The sequence below is a fragment of the Eretmochelys imbricata genome, chromosome 3 (genome assembly GCF_965152235.1).
Source record: "Eretmochelys imbricata isolate rEreImb1 chromosome 3, rEreImb1.hap1, whole genome shotgun sequence".
NCBI lineage: Eukaryota > Metazoa > Chordata > Testudines > Cheloniidae > Eretmochelys > Eretmochelys imbricata.
The window spans coordinates 31,784,397-31,807,686 of NC_135574.1; the positions used below are offsets into that span (position 1 = coordinate 31,784,397).

Below are 23,290 nucleotides of genomic sequence, written 5' to 3' on the forward strand. Positions count from 1 at the left end.
CTCTAAAATTGAGACAATACCGTTCCTTCCCTCAAGAGCTGTCTTCACAATTAAGTTCCTGATCCAATGCCCACTGAAGTTAACTTCAATGGGTTTTCTTGAACTTTGAAAAACACTTTGAAATTCTCTGCTGAAAGATGTAACGTAAGGTAAGAGGTAAACAGTGAAGAAGTACTTGAATTCCTCACATGAAAGGCACTATTTAACCGCCATATAGTTGTATTCTTTTTAAAAGGAACTTACTGTAAAGACAGCCCCCTTAAACACCAAATATAATCACTCTTATTAATACAAATTCTAATACCAGACAAACAGTTTCTTCAGTAATACAATGTTTTCTAGTGAACTTTAATTTGAGAAAGGAAGATTTCTTGCTTGTATTTATCCAGAGGTATTTTCAAAGCCTGAAAGAATATAATTCAAATGATGAAAATATGCATGGAGTGGAACTCGCTCACTATCTTCCTCAGATTTTATAAATTAATAAAAATATTTACCAAAAGTTCAGATGTTCCCAGCACATCTAACGTGAGTGACTGCATTCTGGAGTAGTGAACACCAAGTTCTCTATGGATTCCTGAACATTCAATACAAGTCAGAATTCCCAGATTTGTTGAAAGCCAGGTAGGATCTGAAGCAAAGAAAAAAAGCATAGAACTAAAGTTTTGTTAGGTAATGATTGCCCTGTAAAGATTAATAATATGGAAATGAAGTTCTACGAACATAAGATTCCTGTGTGTACATTTAAGGATTTCAATATTTATGCCTTTAAATTTAATCTGCTGGCAAATCTGAACCAGATCTTTTATGATGAAAGAAGTCAAAATGTGAGCTTTAGATGTTAAATTCCTTAGGAAGGGAACTCTGTCTATCTCTATGGCCCCTTAATGGGATGGCTCTTTTGTATACAGTTACTCATGTACCTCAGTCTTTGCAGGATTGAGGACTGTATTTGTACAGTACCAATATTATGGGAGAAAACTCCAGATTAGGGCCTGTGGTTGTGTATAAATATAATATAAATATATTATAAATATATATATAAATAATAATGTTACCTATTTTTGTTTTCTGAGTATATATTTTAGTCTAAGGGCAAGAGCAGTAACATGAAAAGTATATACTCCATCATGACACAAAGGATCCTCAAGAAAACATTTCAGAGATATTAAGGAGTCTCTCTCTACCTACTACTCATTATCTCTCCACAACATTCTCCCTTTCTTCTATTCCCCACCCTTCAAATGAAAATCATCCATTTTTAAGATCTAAACAGTTGTGTAACTTTTTAAAACAATGTTTGACCCCAGCTCCACTGAACTATTCCTTTCAGTAGGACTGACTCTTCTCATACCAGTTATACACCAAACTTACGAATTACTTAACAGAGTTACTACTGATTCAGAGCAGTGAAACCAAGAGAAAAACAAGGTCTAGTGTTTTCAGCTGAAGTGACAGCTCAGAAGCACTACTTCCTTTAGTGATTTTGTCATATAGGAGAAAGTGGGCAACAGCAGGAATTAAAAACTAATTTTAAAAGGATTAGAACAGAATTTCACTGATCAACAATACGAACCAAGAGTGAAAATTACACACTGCAAAGCACAGTCAAGCAGCTGCACTGTTTTCAAATGAGTGTATAGTATCAGAATCAGCCAGTTCTCAAAGTCAAGCAAAACAATTAAAAAATAAATAGTAACAAAAATTATTCACAGAACATTTGTAATATCCTAGTATGACTTCCACTTTTACTGAATTTACAGTAAAGTTTAAATTATATAATGGAGGGCTCAATGATAATATCTGATATTGCAATTACTGCATCAAAAGTAACATAAGCCTGGCTAATTACCAAAATCTGTAGGAGAAAGGCAAAAAGCTTACTGATACTTTTTTTTAAAATGGACAATAGGATATAGCAAATCTATCTTAATGAATTTCTGCAATCACGCTGTTAGCATATTCTGCTAGATGGTTAATTGCATTTAAGAGAAAAAGGAACCATATAAATCAACAGTTTAAACACTCTTAATAGAAATATAATTTTACCAATTAGAAATACTTTAATTTAGTCACCTTGCGCTCCACAGTCACAACACACATCATTTCCTGTCATCCTCTGAACCTCCGATATAATTTCTTTTGTCAGCTCTTGGACAATATTATTTTCTCCTGTGTTATCATCACCTTTGAATGCATTATTTAAAGCTTCTTCTTTGCTGTTCTGTAGCACAGATGTCCATCTAAAACCAATAGCAATATTTTGCTGTTTAAAATTTTATAAGCATCTAAAGTTTAACGAAAAATAACAGTAGAATATCAACACCAGAAACAAAAGTAGTGAAGTAACTCACATTTGACACTCTTGTTCATCTTCTGCTTGAAAGTGATAGGTTCTGTCATCTGCATAACAATATAGATTGACCCAATATTGAATATTGAATATATAGATATGGTCTCAGAAATTGTATAATTTGCTTAGTAATTGACTATTGACCTCTCTTTTCTCACCGTTGGAAAGGCAGTAATTGGATGGGGGAAAAAAAATCACATTTAGGTGACATTCGCCACTGTGTGGAGGTCTTAAGTGGTTCAACAGACCTTCTGGATAGGGGTGAATTTCACCCATATTATGTACATTACACATTTACATCTTTGTTTAGAAGCCATCCTCACTAAACCTTCATATTGCAGTTTTAAAAATAGCAGCTGTCTTCCTTTAGAAGCTGACTTCATTATTTAGAAGTTGTGCCTTTACCATACAAGCCACAGGATAAAATAATAACTTTTTCAAAGATATATACAGTACACGTCCTCAGGGAAGACAAGTCCAATCAATTTTTCCATGGGAAACAAATAAAAAAACAAATTTATGTTTTTGAGTCATCTGAGCACATAAAAAGGATCTGCAAATTTTATAAGTGAGTTCTCTTACCTTGGTAACTCAAAAATGGCCCAATGAACATTTATTAAAGTTTTCAGGCACACACACAAAAGTTTACCTCTGCTCTAAGAGCAAATATTAGGAATTTCAACCTAACGGCAAATATTTTTAAAAATCAGATATGAAGGACTTCCCTCTGCTTCAATAAGTATAACATCGTTACCATAATTCTATAATAACAAATTTACAATAGACTAAGTCTCTGGAAAAGAAATACAAGTAATATAGAATATAGAATTAATGCAAACAAAAAAAACAGCTAAAGGAGAAGACGAATTATGTAAAATAAAGCAAGAAACAGGAAAAAGAGGGTTTCATCTGTCATTTACATGAGTTGCAAAGTCATCAAGGCAGAGAGATAAGGAAAAAGCTGTTCCAGAGGAGAGAAACTGTAGAGAAGGCTCTCATGCCAAGAATGGAGAGATTGTGTGAAGGAACAGAAAGGAAGCCAGAACCTAGTGAGAAACAGGGTAGAAAGAGAGGTGCTAGATTTGAAAAGTAGGCTGGAGCAAGTCTGCAGAGGGTTTTAACAACAAAGAGGGCATTTTTTGTAACTGGATCCTAATATAAAAAGAAACAGTGGAATGACTGGAGGAAACTGTGAGGTGATTACTCTTCTCTGTACACGTGAGAAGGTCCGCAGCAATAGTCTGCATATGCTGAGAGCAGATGAAGTGGGACTTGGGAATCCCAGCGAAGGGAGTTGCAACAGATATGGTGAGAGGAGATTAAAATATAAATGATGACATCAATAGTTGAGTCGAGGCAGTGGCATGATTGGGCTGTGGTGAAGAAGTGGTGATACGCAGTTTTGCAAGCAAATGATATGGAGACAAAGTTCAGGGTCAAGGATGTTGCTAAAGTTATGGAGAGTGGATACCAAGTGAAGGAGGGGAAAAGGAGATGGAATCATGTTTGAGGCTATGCCTCTGCCCCAAGATAAGCACTTCGGCACATTTGGTTTTTTACTTAAAAAGCCAAATAAGAAAGATTGAATTTAAAATTCCAAATCTTTTGTGTGTGTGTTTTTTTTTTTAAATTGAAAGAAAAAAAACCAAGCCAGTGCTATGTTCAGTAAGTGCTGTTGAAACCCACTGCCAACCAGCAAATACAGCTTTGGAAAGAGAGTGAAAAATAAAGAGACTCTAAAAGGCAGAGTAGAAGGAAAGAAAAGAGAAAGACATAGGAGCATAGGTGTAGAAGGGTGCAGTGTTTATTGAAGAGTGAAGCAAATTATCATTATAATTCATAAATTGTACATCAAAACAAATAACAGTACAAGGTAGAATTTTCTGAAGTCCTTGCATGATTTAGGAAATTAAGCCCCACTGAAAGTCAATGGGACTTAGGCTCCTATATGCTAAAGTCACTTTTGAAAGTGGGACTAGGCTGCAAAATCGCATAGGCACTTCTGGAAATTTTACCCACTGATGCCAGAATTTAGTTAAATATTAAGGTAAAAAAAAAAAAGCGTGTGTGACTTTTTTGATAAAATTTTTAATGTTAGCAAACGAAGTCCCTTATCTTGCAATTAATTCTGTGTGAGCAGAACTCTGAGTCCCTGCAAAGCCCCACTGACTTGAAATCAATGGAGCTCTGCAGGGAAACAGGAATCTACTCACATGACTAAATTGCAGAATCAGACCCTACCCCATGTATGTAGCTACGTCTAGACTGATTATTTGTAAAGTAGTTAAACATGACTCTTTTATTCAAAATCTTAAAAATAGGAGTAGAGGACACACACTGGTGTAAAATAATCCACAGGTTTCCAAAAGCAAAAAATATAATTGCACGATTAGGGTTTCTAGCGGGTAACAACTGGGTTTAAAAATAAAATAAAAACACCTTATTTTTATTATTAAGTTATTAAGGTGCACCTACTTGTGGAGAGGTTAATAGCTTTGGTTACTGGTAGACAGGATAGTTATTCAAATAAACAAGACCCTGGCCTTGAATTATTCAAGTGTAACACCGTACAGATTACAGTATATTTTTATTTTGAGGAAGGCAACAGAGATACTGGCCTACGAGATTTAGTCTTAATATATCTGAAAAGTTACATCCATTCTAGGCATAAAAGTTGAAACTCTACAGTGGATCATTCCATTACGTCAGCCATTCCATTTGGAACATGTGCGTCTGTTTTAGGTTCCCCCTCCTTCCCGTCCTGGAAAAAGGTTTTACTATGTTATGGTTCGTTCTTTGTTATGTTTATATAAAAACAGAAAATGAACATTTCAATGGGATAAAGCTGAATATGAAAGCCATATTTTTGCTGGTGTAAATAGATACAGGTACATTGACTTCAATAGCATTTCACCCACTTAAACATGCAGAAAATTTGGTCCACTGTGTATATTTACGACATTAATGATAGGTAACAAAGGAAAAAATTATAAGTGTCTCCTGTTTATTTTATAGTGTACATGTACACATTCTTGTAATATGTACTGCATGCATTTATTAACTTTATAAAAACAATATAAAAATGTTCAGGACACTCAAATAAAAGAAAAAACTCCACTATTCAATTACATTTCATCCTAATAAAAGTTTTATAACACAAATCTTTAACGTTCATATTTTTTATCTTTAATTTGGGCATTTCACAATTAAGAAAATCAATCAAAATCAAATCAATTTTTAGAAAAATTATTTTTCATTGCTTCCTCTGTGATTATTAAAGACACTAATACACTTGTAATTTAATAAAAAAAATTTCTGCACAGCTTTAAATCTTTTGTTTGAGTCTGTATGGAAGTAATTACTCTGCAATTAGGACATCATAACTGATCTTGGAAACACTGTAGTTGTTACTGCTTCAGCACTGTGACCCCACTGAAGGATGATGTAAGATCATGTGAAAGGAAGGAACAAGCCCATGTTTAAACATGAATAGTTTTGCGAATGAACAAGTTTGGTAAGAAACATTATGAGAAACAGATGAAAGGCAAAGAGTTTTAAAGAGGGAATGTCATAATGGTAACATATTGCACATATATTAAACTAATATTTTAAATCTGATTATTAATACATTTTCTGAAACAATCTTTGAACCTTGGACGTTTACTAGAGGTAAAGACCTAAGGAACTAAACAACAAACCTACGTGATATGAGGTCAAAACATTTTTTCTCCTCTGGGTTTGTTTTCACTTGGCAAGTTAACAGATTGAGTTTTGCAGGAGGTCGGTTAGCCTATTTAAAGATAAAAAACACACAAAGTAATATCCCTTAGTAAGATGCATACTGATTAAGAATTTGCTTGTCTGTAGGTAGAATCTGACTGCAGCTAAGCATACTATTCTATTACAAAACATCTGAGTATGACCACAAAGTTTCCAAAACTGGCTAGCACCCATATTTTTTGGGTATCAGACAAGAGTAGGGCAAGCAATACTTTAATTTATACTTTTTCTGGTTCCCAAGTATGTAACCTAGACTCCCTTTCCTATTGACAGAATGGGAGTAATTAGGGTGAAAGTGAGGGGAGTCTAGTTGTAAAGGATGGGTCCAGTACCATTTTATAAATCACCTCTTTGGTTAACTTACCGTAATAATTGTCTGAAGGAAACAGATACAACGAAAGCAATAACTGCCTTGATCATTCAAATATTTCTAATCAAATGAAATAATTTCCATTCTAGTAATATTTCCATTACTACTTCTAGTATGACAGGAGGGAGGGAAAGTGTGGCTCAATTATTATTACTATAGTTCCTTTTGAAAAACAAGTAATTGTTCTCCTCTCCCATATATTATAGAGCCACACTGCTGGAGAACAAACAGTTCACTACAGAACTCTCTAAAAATAAGCATATACTTGGGGGAACGGGGACGCTGGGGAGAGGTAAAAATGAGCTACCAAAGACATCCTAAAAGCAAGGCAACCAACATACTATGTGCTCCCAAGGTTCAGCACTTTCAGACAGGGATCCTCTTTCCTACATCAATTTCTCTTTGAATAGAAATGGCATGTTTCATTAAAAGTAAAATCCAACAATAGGTCTTCCTAAAAAAAAAAAAGTTAAAGGGCAATGGAGATGTTAAAAAATAAATATCTCAACTTTCTCCCTAAAATAGCTGCCCCTTCCTCCAGCATATGAGGACACCATCTTGGTGGCTGAAATCCAGGAATCACATACATCACTACAAACAAAAACTAGCTATACACTTTCCTAGAGCAATTAAATCAGAAACCAAATTAAATGAGGGCAGTTATTGCTTCTGTGGACAAAAATTAGTCACCTGTTTAAATAATCTGGTAAATAAAATAGCAAGGACAGAATAATGCATAACATAGATCAAAAAGAACTTAAGAGGTCACAACAATAAGCATGGTCATTAGTTTAACCTGCCAATCTGATAAAAGAAACTAAGGCTTTACAATATATTAACTGAAATTTTTGTAAAACCAAGCTAGTATGAGGACGTTATTTACTTGTAACTGGAGGTTCTTCAAGATGTGTGGTCCCTATCTGCATTCCACCGTGGGTTATGCATGCATACAGCATCAGAGAAATATGCGAACAGAGCTGCTTTACAGATGTGTGGCTGCTTTACAGATGTCCAGGAGCAGTACCTCCTGAAGAGATGCCACAGTTGTTGCTTACACTCTCGTGGAATGAGCTCTTACCCCATGGGGGATAGTGGGGGTGAGGGAGGTTCGATAGCTGATAGAATAGAATGCAGCCAGAGATTCATTTGGAAATTCTCTGGGTGGAGATGACATGCCCTCTGACGCTGCTATAACAATGAATAGTCTCAGGGACTTCCCAACTGATTTTTTTCTCTGCAGGTAAAAAGAATGCAGTTTTGGGAAAAACACAGAAAAGTGAATCGATTGGTTAAGGTGAAATTCCGAAAAGACTCTGAGGTGAATTTGGGGGGTAGATGCAAAGAAACCATATTCTTATGGAATATAGCATACAGAGGATCTGCCATCATTGTTCCAAATTCACCAACCCTTCTAGCAGAGATGATGGCTACAAGAAAACCTTCATGAAAAGGAGACACATGAAGCAAGAAACTAAAGGTTCAAAGTGGGGACATGTGAGTACTGAAAGAACAGTGTTTAGTTCCCACTGGGGAGTAAGCTTCTGAATAGGTGGGAAAGTTCTTATTAATCTTTCCAGAATCTATTTGTCTGTGGATATGCGAAGATCGAGTAGTCCCAAGAAAATGGATGATATGCACTGATCGCAGCTCCTCGGAAGGAGCTGATGGACAAACCCGATGTCCTCAAAGATAGGATATAGTATAAGATGAGAGGAATACCTGCAATTTCTGGGAGAATGCCATTTTGATGGGCCCAAGAAGAAAAGTACTTTCATTTAATTAGGTTACATTTTCTAGTAGAGTCCTTTTTACTATTAGAGAGGATGTCTCGTATGGCTGTGGAGCATGAACGTTCTAAGAATGATGCCCATCCAAATGCCTAGACCCAAGGTGGAGTGGACGCGGATCGGGTTGCCTCATCTTGCCATTCCACTGGGTCAGGGGCTCGAGAAATGTCGGGAGGATGATTGGTGGTTGAGATGACATGCCTAGGAGGTTGGGAAACCAAAATTGTCTGAGCCAGAAGGGCCCAGGATCAGGATGACCCCTTCTCTGTCCTGACAGATTTTGCGTAGAACTCATGGCAGGAGCAGTAGGCAGAGCGAAAGCATAATTGAAGTGGTTTGACCAAGGAAGAAACAGAGCATCACCCTGGGAGTGGTGACCAAGGGCTCCTCCGGAGCAATATGTGGTGTATTTTCTGTTTTCTTGAGAGGCGAACAGATCCGTGGTTGGGGTTCCCCATAGAGTGAAAATATCGCACAGTACCAAGCCGTGGACCTCTCACTCATGGTTGACTGTAAAATGTCTGCTATGGGAATCTGCAAGCAGATTTTGCTTTCCCGGAAGGTAGGCTGCCGACAGGGTAATTTGATTGCTGATGCACCAATTCCAGAGGCTGACTGCTTCTGCACACAGGGTGGTGGATCTCACTCCACCCAGCTTGCTGATGTAGAAGACAATCATTATGTTGTCTGACATTTATAAGGACATGCTAAGTGTAGATGAATGGAAGAAAGGACTCACATGCCTTCTGGAGTGCACACAACTCCAGAATACTGATGTGCATCCTGAACTCTCGAAACATCCAGGTATCTTGTGCGGTTTGGCTGTTCATGTGGTCTCCCCAATCTCATAGGAATGCACCTGTAATAATGGTCCTGTCTGGAGAGGAAGGGTGAAAGGGGACGCCCACGCATACCTGATAAGGATTTGTCAGCCACAGCAAAGGAGAAATGACTCTGACTACAGCCACGTCTGAAGGCAACAAAGGTGGAGTCTTGAAAATGGGGTGACGTAGGTGCAAGAGGCCATATGACCTAGGAGAGACAGACATGATTGACCTGTATTTCAGCGTTGTTTGTGATTTGTTCATGGCCTGGAACCTGTCCTGGGCAGGTACTCTCTTGCAGTGACAGAATTAAAGTTTTCCCTGATGAAATCCAAAGATTTGGCGGGGACAGAGGGGGACGACACATTTTTCCGTGTTTATGCTGACTCCCAGTGAGTTGATACACAGACTTCCTGGTGGGACTTGGTGCTAATTGCTGAGGCAGGGGAAGACAATGAGACCACGATGTCTCACATGGGCTGCTACTACCGAGAATATCTTGGTAAAGACTCTGGGGAGAGTCTATTCTGAAAAGGGAGTACTCTGAACTGAAAATAGTCGGAACTCACCATGAACCTGAGGAAGCGTCTGTGGACAGGATGAATGTCTATGTGAAAGTAAGCATCCTTCATACCAAGAGCTGTAAATCACATGCTCTTTCCTAAAGATGGGATTATAGCTGCCAATGTGACTATGCAAAATCTGAGTTTGTGAATGAAGTGGTTGAGATGGTGGAGGTCAAGGATTGGTCTCCAACCGCCCTTCTTTTTGGGTACTAGGAAGTAAGTCAAGTAAAACCTTCTCCCTTGGTACTGAGGAGGGATGTATTCTATTGCTCCTCGCTGCAGTAAGGAGTTCACCTCTTGTTTGAAAATACTCTCATGACAGTGGTCCCTGAAGTGGGCAAAGAGGGTTTTTTTGGAGGAGGTAGGGATGCAAACTCCATCATATAGCCAGAATGAATGACATTCAGCACCCATTTGTCCATTGTTTTTCAACACCTGGAGTGCAATAAGAGGGCTAGCCAACCCACACATGTTGCGTGGGGTTCATGAAGTGTTAGGCTTAGTGTTTCGTGGCTCCTGAGTTCCCATAAAAAAAAATGTGGAGCCGGAGGCTGAGAATGATATGCAGAGCCTGTTGCAGAGAGTATAGGGAAGCAGGATTTTTGAACCCTCTGCGTCTTATGTAGTGGTCCATAGGGTCTCTGATGGAAAAACTGCTGAGCCATATGTCTAGATCTAGACCGACGGGCAGTGAAACTTCCTTTTATGGGGAAGTGTGTATATACCAAACAAATGGAGAGTAGCCCTGGAATCCTTCATGGTATGGAGGGACTCATCTGTCTTCTGGTTGAAGAGGCGTGATTCATCAAAGGGGAGGTCCTCAATGGTATTCTGGACCTCCTTAGGCAACTCTGATGCATGGAGCCGTGATTCCCTGTGGATAATGGCAGTAGATACAGCTCTAGAGGAAATATCAGCAGCATCAATTACAGATTGGGGAGCAGTGCTGGCTATGAGTTTGCCTTCATCTATCAGAAAACGAGCTCTGTCCTGCTGTGGAAGGCTGTCAAAAAACTTCTCAAACTTGGCATAGTTCAGGAAATTGTATTTAGCTATTAGCGCCTGGTAATTGGCTATCCTGAACTGGAGACTGGATGATGAGAAGACTTTTCTTTCTAGCAGATCCAGGAGTTTGCTCTCTTTATCAGCAGAAGTAGACCAAAGATGTTACTGTCTAGCTCTTTCAGAAGCGAACAGAATCACCAGTGAGTTGGGAGTGGGGTGAGAAAAAAAACGCAGATGCTTGCATGCCACGGGCACAGTTGCCAGCATTTTTCCCTTAGTGGTATCCATCAAATCGTGTCTAGCACCCCCAGGTGCCGCCTGCTCATAGCGCTGGTATAAGGGGCCCTGCCAAGCCAACACCCCTTCAGTTTCTTCTTACCATCATCATCTCTGGCTTGTTGGGTAATCGCATAGTGCACCGAGAATGTGTGCACGGAGGACCAGGTTGCTACCCTGTAGACATCCTAAATAGGAACTTGAGCAAGGAAAGCGGCCTAACAGGCCTGCGATCTTGTGGAGTGAGCAGTCAGGTTAGGTGGAAGAGGGACCCCTGCAAGGTTGTAACATGCTGAGATACAGAAAGTGATCCAAGACAAAATCCTCTGAGCAGAGATGGGGAGCCCCTTCATTCTCTCAGCTACTGCTATGAACAGCTGAGTCAATCTGCCAAATGATTTGGTCCTTCAGGGCCCTTCTAACATCCGTGCAAACATTGTTTTTCCCTATCTGCATGTGGCTTACGATAGAATACTGGTAGAAACATTGATTGGCTGCAGTGGAACTGTGAAACCACTTATGGGAGGAACTTTGGAATTGAGCGTAACTGCACTTTATCCTTGAAGAAGATTGTACATGGGGGTTCGAAGGTGAGGGCTCGGATCTCCAAAACTCTTCTAGCCAAAGTGATGGCCATCTTCGGAAGAAGGCCACCTTCGGAAGAAGTGCAACAGTGAGCATGTTACTAGCAGCTCAAAGAGCAGGCCCATCAACTTTGACGGGACAAGGTTTAAGTCCCAAGGAGGAATTGGTTCCTTTATCTGAGGGAACTCCCTCTCCAGGCCTTTGAGGAAACGAATTTCCACTCTGTGCAAAATAATTGACCAGGCCGCCAGATGGACCTTGATTGAAGAATGGGCCAGACCTTGTTTCAAGAGTAGAAGGGACTCCAAAACAAGCTGCAATAAGGACTGTGTAGGCAGAACCCCACATTCGGAAGACCAGATGGAGAATCATTTCCAATTTGCCAGGTAAATTGCCCTGCTGGAGAATTTTCTATTGCCTGGTCGGGCTCTACTCTGCACAAGCTTGCTCTTCAGGATTCAGCCATGAAGGTTCTAGGCTGTCAGACAAAGAGAGCTGAGGTTCAGGTGCCGCAGCTGACCATGATCCTAAGTGATCAGAGCCAGGTGCAGTGGGAGTCTGATATGGGGCTCCAACGAAAGGCTTAAGAGAGTGGTGACCCAGTGCTGTCTGGGCCACGCTGGGGCTATAAGGACGACCCGTGCTTGGTCCTGTTTGATCTTCAACAGAACCTTGTGAATTAGTGGAATGAGGGGAAAGATGTAGTATATATAAGTTGTCCATGTCAACAGGAAGGCATCCGTAAGAGACTGGGGGCTGTGCCTCCTCAGGGAGCAAAACTGATGGCATTTCCTGTTGTCACGGGTAGCAAACGGGTCTATAAAGGGAGTCCCCCACCTCTGGAAGATGTCCCTTGTGATGTCCGGAATAAGGGACCACCCGTGGTGAGTGGAGAAGGACCTGCTGAGGTGATCCGCGAGCTATTCTGTTGAATCCATATGTGTGAAGGATGCCTTAGAGTTAGTGCTGAGAGTCCTGGATCTCCTCAAAAGGAATCTGAAGCTCTTCAGCAACTCTGTGGAGAAAGTCATGGAACTGCCTGAAGTCATTGGGGAGCTGAAGGGGGAAGGGACATAGGAATCACTGCTTCATCCAGAGCGGAATATTCCTCCTCCTCTGTTGGATCCAGGAGCAAATCTGACTCCCTAGAAGATCAGATTGACTCTTCAGGGGAGTACTGGTCCCAAGGCCCCCCAGTATGTCCTTTAGAAGGGTTAATAAGTGGTCAGAGGGGCCCTCATAGCATGGCGTACCAGCAGCTTTCTTGTCGTGCCTCTGGGATTTAGGATGTCCTAAGTCCACATGGGCCAAGCTGATGGGCTTGCTTACAGCTGAATCCAACTTCTTTGAAGTGGATTTCCAGGAAGACTTAGTCTCATGCTTATGAGAGTGCTTCCCAATTTCCTGAAAAGACCACACTGTGGGGTCTGTGGGGGTAGATTCTCCTACAGCAGTCGGACTTCACAGCAGGAGGCGCACTCCTTGCAGAATCAGGCTGATGTCCTTGGGGGAGGGTGGTCCCCAGGCTGTGTCCGATTGAGGCCTCATGACCTTCTCCATGATGTATTTGTGGAGATGAAGTTCATGCCCTTCTTGGGTATGGCTGGGGAATGACTGGCAGATACTGCACCTTGCCATGATATGGGCTTCCCCAAAGCAGTAGAGACAGTGCTGGTGGTCATCGCTCACTGAGAAGGATCACAGACAGAAAACCCAGAGTTTGAAGCCCAGTGTCCTAAGCATAGCCCAGCATCCAAACAGGATATATATGGGGGGCGGAGCGGGGGGAGGAGGAGGTTCCCTGTGGGAGTCTAATCTAACACAAATAGGTCTATAAAACACTAAACTGTAAAAACTATTAAAACTGTTATAACTATTTGCAAACTAGACCATTCTTATTTTATAGAATGAAGCCGAAGTTGTGGACACTGACGGTTCCAACCTGGACCATGTGGCAGTGAGAAAGAACTGGAGAGGCGGTCAGTACACCCACTCTTCATTCCCTTGGGCAGAATCACAAAGTGAGCCAGGGCACATGCGTGGACCAATGGACACTACTTTCAAATGCTTTGGCTCCAGATGCATGGTGCGCATGCATAACCCCCAGTGGAATACAACAGGGACTATCACGCAAAGGAGAAATAGCGTTAGGTTACTGGATTACATGAGAATCCCTAAAAAAGTAGACCTCACTTGACTTCTTGAAAACTGATTGGTGACAATAATACACTTAAACAAGGAGGAAGAACAAATCAATAGAGAAAGAGCATATACATTCTCTTGCAATAAAATAAATAAAATGATGGAGCTGGCAGAAAAGTGATACTGACATCATCGGAGCTGAGGAGGGATAAAAATAAAATAGTGAAAGGAGCACAAGAACAAGGAAAATAAGAGTTTTCAGAGAATTATTTTCTTTCCAGATTTAAGTTCCTCTACACAAGCCTGGTATCCATGAAGAGTACTATATATTAAAAAGAAGGGGTAGAATCTGCACTCTTCTATTCAATAAACCTGAGAGCCTCGCACAATGGAAAGTCGTATGTGTTTTGGGACAATGAAGCTACAGAATGCTTACAGGACCAAGTAAAGCAAACTGTACACAAAGAAGTTTTGGATGCAAACAAATAAGCAGGCTGAATTCCCCTCATTTCTGAAGGGATTTTTGTTTGGAAGGCAACGAAAACTTATATATTACGCAGTGATTTCAATTTTCATTATTTTAGTTTACTAGAGACAAACATTCTTTCAAGCTAGAATTAAGCAACACAATAACTTCTTGCAAACATGAACTTGGGTCTATTTTCTTGGCACTCTCTCCATAATGTTCATAACATTAACATTTCTTGATTTTGGCTTGTTAAACATTTTGATGTAACAAACTCTCTCCCAACAAGATGACTAACTGGAATGGAAGCTTGAAATAGAGAAACTAGTTTGCTAAATGTTCTATGTTTTGATGTCTAAGTCACCAGCCAGAACTATTTTATACCATGCTAGTTATATAGCTTGCTATATTTACCAACAATTTAAAATTAAAAAGTACTTTAAAATATTCCAAAATGTGTTGGAATCACAAGATATGTATTGGACTCAGAGCATAAAGCATATTCAGGATTAATCTCATTTCCGGTGGGATGCGAAACCTGAAGTCGTAGATGTCTTCTGCACAGATTTTCCAACTTAGTTTGAAGATATCTGGGCCTGGCCTCTTCTGGTCTTTATACCCAGTTGGGAGTCCTCTCCCTATCCTTTCTATCAGCATTTGGGTATCTAGAAAAGTAGCTGCAACCACTTTTTAAACACTTCAAGATGCGAGCATCCTAATTTTGGAAACACTAACATCTCAAAGCATCTTTAAATTGAGATTAGTCCATTCCACTGAATAAATCAACATTAATATTGATACCAAAACTTAAAATTTAAGTGCACACCCACCATTTCAGCGCCTAAAAGTGATTTCTAACCAATCTGATGCCTCATATCACGGACCTTTCACACCACAAAATGGTTTGTCTAAGTTTCTTACAGTTACTACCACCAGCTCACCTCCACCACTGCAACAATAATGGTAACTTTGGTTTAGACAAGATTCAGCCACCTGTTGGTGTTTCAATCATGTTATCTAAATCTACTCTGAGGAGAGTTGGATGACATTCTGGTTAGAACACAAGTAGCTGCCTGGATTTCATGTGTAACTGTACAGTTATAGCACTAGTTTGGGATTTCTGAACCTCTTCATAGTATCTGCTTCTCTCCTCAGATATTTTAAGGTGTCAGGTTTCCTTCCCCACTCTGAACTCTGGGGTACAGATGTGGGTACCTGCATGAAAGACCCCCTAAGCTTATTTTTACCAGCTTAGGTTAAAAACTTTCCCAAGGCACAAATTCCGCCTTGTCCTTGAACAGTGTGCTGCCACCACCAAGTGATTTAGACAAAGATCCAGGGAAAGGACCACTCAGAGTCCTATTCCCCCAAGTCCTACACCCCCTTTCCTGGGGAAGGCTTGAGAATATATCCTCACCAATTGATACAGATGAACACAAACCCAAACCCCTGGAACTTAAGAACAATGGAAAATCAATCAGGTTCTTAAAAGAAGAATTTTATTTAAAGAAAAGGTAAAAGAATCACCTCTGTAAAATCAGGATGGTAAATACTTTACAGGGTAATCAGATTCAAAACACAGAGGATTCCCCTGTAGGCAAAACTTTAAAGTTACAGAAAACTGGGATAAACCTCCCTCTAGCAAAGGGAAAATTCACAAGTTGAAAACAAAAGGTAATCTAACGTGCCTTGCCTTATTTACTTACTTTTTTTGTAGTATCAGAGACTTGTACAGGATGGTTTATAGGAGAAGGAGTTTTTTGACCCGATGCCTCTCTGCTTTCCCCAGAGAATGCACAAACAAAGTCCTCCCCCCCCGGATTTGAAAGTATCTTCTTTCCCCATTGGTCTTTTTGGACAGGTGCCAACCAGGTTATTTGAGCTTCTTAACCCCTTACAGATAAGGAAGAATTCTAGGCTACCCTTAGCTGTATGGTTATGACATAAGGTTACTATTGTACCTTCCTGACAGCTAATTAATCCAATCCAATTAATCATTCAATAAGATGAAAGATGAAAACTCCCACTCCTTCAGCATTAATTAATGCTGCCACTTAGACAACTATAGCCTTCTCTCCCTATCCCTTAAAGGAATAAATTGTATTCACGACACTTTAACCCTTGGCAGACTCAGGCAGCAAAAAGGGTGATTTCTGGAATGAAACATCCAGGTCTCTCACATAACACTGAACACTGAAGAATTCTAGGTTGGTTCATGTAGAAACTATGTAAATAATTTTTAAATGGGGCAAGAGCAGAAGGCCATTAACTAAGCTATCATTAATTAGCTGATTTTATCATTTAGTACATTGCTATAGCAATAAGAAGGGCCTGAGAGCCAAACTATTAAATCTTCTCTTCCACTTTAAGAGGCATGCTGTTAGGGACTGAAGGGATTTCTAGGTTCTAAGGGTAGAACTGGCAAATCTGGATGTCTGCTGGGATGACTTATTGCCATCTCAAACAGAATGAATCCCAATTAGATGGTTCATTAATCAGTTGTTAATCCTGAGTCAGCCATGGGAAACATGAACCCACTTCTCTTTTGGCTATTAACTGTGTTGCTAGAGAAGGCAAAGTTACATTAACAATCTACAAAAATAAAGGAAGAAAGCATTCATTACTAAAGCATCTCCCTTTGTTTTCTTTTGCAAAAGTCTGGCAGGTTCCGGCTTAGGTTTTTTGTACACAAATCAACTTCAAGTTTCTTGAAAACAGAAAGGTCTCATTCATAACTCTTTGATCCAAGAACCACTCAAATTGCTAGGCTCAATCTGTTTCTGTCATTGGGTTTTTCATCCCTGCATGTTGCAATCAGGCAAACATTGCAATCAGGAAGGTGTCACCAGACAATCTCCAGTTGCTGATATAATACAAGAGAGATGTCTCTGTTCTTCTTCAGCACTGAATTAGTAAATCGTTATCTTGCAACCTGCCTGTATGATTGCTAATTTCCTGAGACTTCAGATTGTCCTAAATATACTAGATTATTATCAATGAAAGTCTGTGCATATGTATCCGTGCGCATACACACACCCCATCACACAAGAAAATATTTACTCTTACAGGTAAATGATTGATAGAGCGAAAGATCCTCCATCACTGTCAGAGAACACCTGACAAGCAATAACGTATAAAGTATACAGAGTCATATCATGGCATCAGCTACTGCCTCAAGATGGTTGCTTCTGAAACTGAGAAAAGCTTAGAAAGCATGCCCCACTTAAATCCATGCAAGGCCACATGACTAAAAAGAATGGAGATCCCTGAACAATGGAATCATAGGGTTAGAAGGGACCACAAGTGTCATCTAGTCTAACCCCTTACCAAAATGCAGGATTTGTCATGTCTAAACCATTCAAGACAGAGGCTACACAGGCTCCTGTTGAAAACCTCCAGTGAAGAAGCTTCACAACCTCCCGAGGCAGTCTGTTCCATTGTCCTACTGTTCTTACAGTTAAGAAGTTTTTCCTGAGATTTAATCTAAATCTGCTATGCTGTAGTTTGAACCCACTGCCTTTTATCCTGCCCTTTGTGACAAAAAAGAGAACAACTTTTCTCCATCTTTTTTATGGTTACCTTTCATTATCTGAAGACTGCTACCAATCTCCTCTTTTCCAAACTAAACATACCCAGTTCCTTCAGCCTTTGCTCAGATGGCTTGCATTCCATCCCATTGATCATCTGTCACTTACCTCTGGATCCCTTCCAGTTTCTCTACATACTTTCTATACACTGGTGACCAAAACTGGACACAGTACTTCAGCTGAACCCTAACCAGCGCCAAGTAGAGTGGTACTATCACCTCCCGAGACTTGCATGCTATGCCTCTATTAATGCAACCTAAAATTGCTTTTCCTTTTTTTTTTTTTTTTTTGGCCACAACAGAATTGCATTGCTGGCTCATGTTGAGGTTGTGATCTATCACAACTCCCAGATCCTTCTCAGCAGTACTGCCTCCAAGCCAGTTTTCCCCCATTCTGTATTTGTTTTGGTTTTTCTTCGCTAAGTGTAGCACCTTATATTTTTCTTTCCTGAATTTCATTTTGTTGTCTATAGCCAGGTTCTCCAATTTATCAAAATCCCTCTGAATTTTAGCTCTATCCTCCAAAATATTGGCAAGTCCCCCTAGCTTTGCGTATTCTGCAAACTCGATCAGTATGCTCTCTGTACCTACATCCAAGTCATAACAGCGGATCCCCACTTGAGACCTCCCTCTAATCCAACATCATTCCATTTATAGTTACTCTTTGTTTATGGTTGTTCAGTCAATTATGTACCCACTTAATGATAGCTCTATGGAGCCCATGCTTCTCCAGCTTACTTAGCAGAATGTCATGTTGGACTGTGTCAAAAGCCTTGCTGAAGTCCAGGTATATTATGTCCACCACCACATTCCCCCTATCCACCAAATCAGCTACCCTGTCAAAGAAGGAAATCAAGCTGGTATGGCATGATTTGTTCTTGGTAAATCCATGCTGGCTGCTAGTGATTATCCCTTCAGCCTCCAGGTATTCGCAAATTCAATGTTTTATACATTGTTCTAGTAGTTTTCCAGGTATCAAAGTCAGGCTGACTGGTATTGTTCTCCGGCTCCTCCTTTCCCCACCTTTTTAAAGACAGGCACTACGTTATCCCTTCTCCAGGCTTCCGAGACCTCTCCTGTCATCCATAAGTTTGTAGCTATTATTGAACATTATTATAGGAGAAAAAGTACTTACAACTTGCATATTTAATAAAGACAAGCATATCTAAGAGCTAAATTTTCTGGGAGATGGTTCATTTTTATGAATAGCTAGAAATTGAGATCATAATCAAATTTGAAACAAAGATACATCAACCCTAAAGCATTTATCCTTTCAAAACAACAATATTGATTATAAGAGATATACTGGATAATCTAAAAAGTGATCCTCAATATGCCTTTTCACTGTATATTTACAGCACCCTTGCAAAATTCTACTTGCCCATTTACCCAAGAACAAAAAAACAGGAAAGTAAAATACATGTTGTTTCATTATCAGCAATCAGCATAATAAAGGGTAAATGATAAGAGTTTGTAGTTGGGTTCTTAAATTCTCATGGCAATTTTGCAAGGCTGCCATAAAAAGATAGGGCCATCTAATTCAAGACGCTGCATGAGGAATCTAACAAATTCCAAACTATAACTATACAACAACATAGTTTGTCTTGTATTAGCAACCAAATACATGCATAAAATACTGTAAACAAATACTTACTGTACCATGGGAAATTGTAAGGAAACCATTTTTAACTGAGCATTTCCTTTTCTGCCATACTTTTCTGATTCTGGTTTTAAAAAAAAAACAAAGTGACTCAAGTTTATGTATAATTAGTATTAAAATTACATAGGATCACAGGACTGCAGTTTTTTTCCAGTAATTGTCTAATGGTACATACCCATCACTTTTCTTATATAGACTACCATTTCTTTCAGTGCCATGCTCTTTGTTTCCCTGAGGCTGATGTAAACTGTAAGCTGTACTCTGACGGATTTGAGAATCCTAAAGGACAGGAAAAAAAGCATGAAAGTTTGCTAATCGAAGACAGTCCAAATGAAGTAAATACTTTTGCCCAAATTAGAGAACAGCATGAGAGGGTTCATTTTTCCTGCCAGATGGAACAAAGGGAGTTTAAAAAGCAGCCAGTATCACTACCCATTTCTGCCACAGCGCAGAAGGGATTCCACTGAAAAAAGAATGCAGCCTTAGCCTCAGGCTTCAGCTGCATTAACTTTTCAGTGGATTCCCTACCAGATTGGTAAGGCAACAGCATGTGTTGCACAACCCCAGGCTGTCAATGTGCACATTCCCAACTCCGTAGAAAGCTCTCTGCAGGTGACTTCTTACTTATTTTTTATTTGGCTTCAGCACCACCACTTAGGTTCCTTTTAATCTAAATCATAATCAAACAACAGGCTTTCCAACCTATGCAAAAATTCTTGTGTGTAAACCATCAAAGAACACGGTTATCTGTAGGCCCAACAGCACCTTCTCATGGAAAAGCTCATAGGAGAAAAAAGGTTCCCCCATGGAGTCTGTTCCACATTGCCCAGCTTGGGTGCCCAGACAGCACAGATCCACAGAAACCTTGACATTCCACTGGAAACGTGTTTCAAGAGGCTTCCCCCCCAACTACTGTTAGAGCTCAGAAGGGACTCCACTGGGGGTGTGGCCCTTTCACAAATCAGGAACTTCTGGACTTAAAAAGTGCAACCTGCATGATTCCAAAGAGGCACTGCTTTTTAGAAGTTTCAGTAGCAACTCAATTTCAGTAGCACCAGGGCATGTATCCCAATTAGTAGAAATATGCAAAACTAATTCTTAAAATAATTGTTTTAACCAAACCACAGTGAATTTTTAGTTGATTCTGGACCTTCGGCCCTGAACGAAGTAGAATCCTGGCATTGTAAATGGCAAGGAGCATACTTTTTTTTTTTAAATCCCCTTAGGAAAAAATATGTGGCAATGAGGTTGGCTCATGCCATATCAACAATAGTCCTACAGCATGGATTTGCCTATCCATTAAAAAAAGCCCTCCTGTTTACCATTACAGTAATCAATACACACCCAGTTATATATGGTAGAGGATTAAAGCATGGGGGGGAAAATAGAGAAGTGAAGCTCACCTAAATCAATCTCTGAGAATACTTAAGCATAAACCTGTTAAAAAGAATAAACTGAACATCTAAGAAATAAGCCTGTTAATTTAATAAACCCCTCATTTGCCAAAGAGGTGACATACCATGTCTCAAATGTATTAAATGTGTATTACATTAAATACAGTGCTCCAAAGATTATGAATTTAGGAGGAGATCACAGTTTTATTCTTTTTAATTAGGATTATTTTTGTATAGATGGGTTTATGTCAGACTATTTTATGCAGGGAACTATTTGTCTTGGCATATCCAACTGCCAAGCATAAAAGTGGAGCAGGGTTACGGGTTTTTCCCACACCTATAATTTTTTTTTCCACCAGTGATCAAAGACTAGTATACATATCTAGCTATATCTAGCTACCCAGGTATCCCAGCTGTCAAATGACGGCAGACATGTGTCTGTCCCTGTGTGTCTCTAAGCTATCTGAGCTGTACCTTAGACATTAGCTCTTCAGTCTGGCACTGCTTTTTTGATACTTGACCAGGAACAAATACATCAACTGTCAGACTTATCGGCAATTTTTTTTTAAAGGATCTCTTGTGTATTTTAAAAATAATAATCCAAAGTCATCCACGTACTGGTATTTATATTTAGATGTTTAACACTGAATGTGCCATAATGCACTCTGAGTGGTGGCGTTAATATATCCCATGCTACTTCTCTTAAACTAAGAATCTATTATTTAAGTGTCATCTTTGTACTCAACTATTGTATATAAAAAGAGAAAGGCACTGACTTTAACCAGCTCTGTGGGCAGCTCTACATTCTTTGCCTTGCTCAGGACTCATTCATTGTTCCTCCTACCTGTCTTGCAACTTCCCTCCCATCGCTCTGCCCCGTCCTCAGTGTGGAAATGCTACTCCTGAAAAGTTTAGAGGCACTGAAGGAGCTTAGAGTAGCAGCCGTGTTAGTCTGTATTCGCAAAAAGGAGTACTTGTAGCACCTTGGAGACTAACAAATTTATCTGAGCATAAGCTTTCGTGAGCTACAGCTCACTTCATCGGATGGATGCATTCAGTGGAAAATACAGTGGGGAGATTTATATATACAGAGAACATGAAACAATGGGTGTTACCATACACACTGTAACGAGAGTGATCACTTAAGGTAAGATATTACGAGCAGGAGAGCGGGGGGGGGGGGGAGGGAGGGACGACCTTTTGTAGTGATAATCAAGGTGGGCCATTTCCAGCAGTTGACAAGAACGTCTGAGGAACAGTGGGGGGGTGGAACAAACACGGGGAAATAGTTTTACTTTGTAATGAACCATCCACTCCCAGTCTCTATTCAAGCCTAAGTTAATTGTATCCTGTTTGCAAATTAATTCCAATTCAGCAGTCTCTCGTTGGAGTCTGTTTTTGAAGTCTTTTTGGTGAAGAATTGCAACTTTTTGGTCTGTAATCAAGTGACCAAAGTGACTGAAGTGTTCTCTGACTGGTTTTTTAATGTTATAATTCTTGACGTCTGATTTGGGTCCATTTATTCTTTTGCTCAGAGCCTGTCCGGATTGGCCAATGTACTTGGCAGAGGGACATTGCTGGCACATGATGGCGTATATCACATTGATAGATGTGCAGGTGAACGAGCCTCTGATAGTGTGGCTGATGTAATTGGGCCCTATGATGGTGTCCCCTGAATAGATATGTGGACACAGTTGGCAACGGGCTTTGTTACAAGGATATGTTCCTGGGTTAGTGGTTCTGTTGTGTGGTTGCTGGTGAGTATTTGCTTCAGGTTGGGGGGCTGTCTGTAAGCAAGGACTGGCCTGTCTCCCAAGACGTGTGAGAGTGATGGGTCATCCTTCAGGATAGGTTGTAGATCCTTGATGATGCGTTGGAGAGGTTTTAGTTGGGGGCTGAATGTGATGGCTAGTGGCCTTCTGTTATTTTCTTTGTTGGGTCTGTCCTATAGTAGGTGACTTCTGGGTACTCTTCTGGCTCTGTCAATCTGTTACTTCACTTCAGCAGGTGGATACTGTAGTTGTAAGAATGCTTGATAGAGATCTTGTAGGTGTTTGTCTCTGTCTGAGGGGTTGGAGCAAATGCAGTTGTATCGTAGGGCTTGGCTGTAGACAATGGATCGTGTGGTGTGGTCTGGATGAAAGCTGGAGGCATGTAGGTAGGAATAGTGGTCAGTAGGTTTCCGGTATGGGGTGGTGTTTGTGTGACCATCGCTTATTAGCACCGTAGTGTCCAGGAAGTGAATCTCTTGTGTGGACTGGTCCAGGCTGAGGTTGATGGTGGGATGGAAATTGTTGAAATAATGATGGAATTCCTCAAGGGCTTCTTGTCCATGGATCCAGGCGATGAAGATGTCATCAATGTAGCGCAAGCAGAGTAGGGGTATTAGGGGACGAGAGCTGAGGAAGCGTTGTTCTAAGTCAGCCATAAAAATGTTGGCATACTGTGGGGCCATGCGGGTACCCATAGCAGTGCCGCTGATTTGAAGGTATATAT

At 40.2% G+C, this 23,290-nt stretch overlaps 1 protein-coding gene across 2 annotated transcripts in view; it reads right to left on the reverse strand.

Annotated features, from left to right (window-relative positions):
• ASAP2 (ArfGAP with SH3 domain, ankyrin repeat and PH domain 2) overlaps positions 1-23,290 on the reverse strand; it is a 166,377-nt gene that overhangs the window by 43,944 nt on the left and 99,143 nt on the right. For both annotated transcript variants that reach the window (XM_077812548.1, XM_077812547.1), the window contains exons 10-15: positions 19,576-19,679; positions 19,395-19,464; positions 6,056-6,143; positions 2,355-2,403; positions 2,077-2,243; positions 498-631 (exon numbers count right to left, since the gene is read on the reverse strand). In XM_077812548.1, the coding sequence (XP_077668674.1) occupies positions 498-631; positions 2,077-2,243; positions 2,355-2,403; positions 6,056-6,143; positions 19,395-19,464; positions 19,576-19,679 (612 nt within the window). The remainder of the gene's footprint in view (positions 1-497; positions 632-2,076; positions 2,244-2,354; positions 2,404-6,055; positions 6,144-19,394; positions 19,465-19,575; positions 19,680-23,290) is intronic.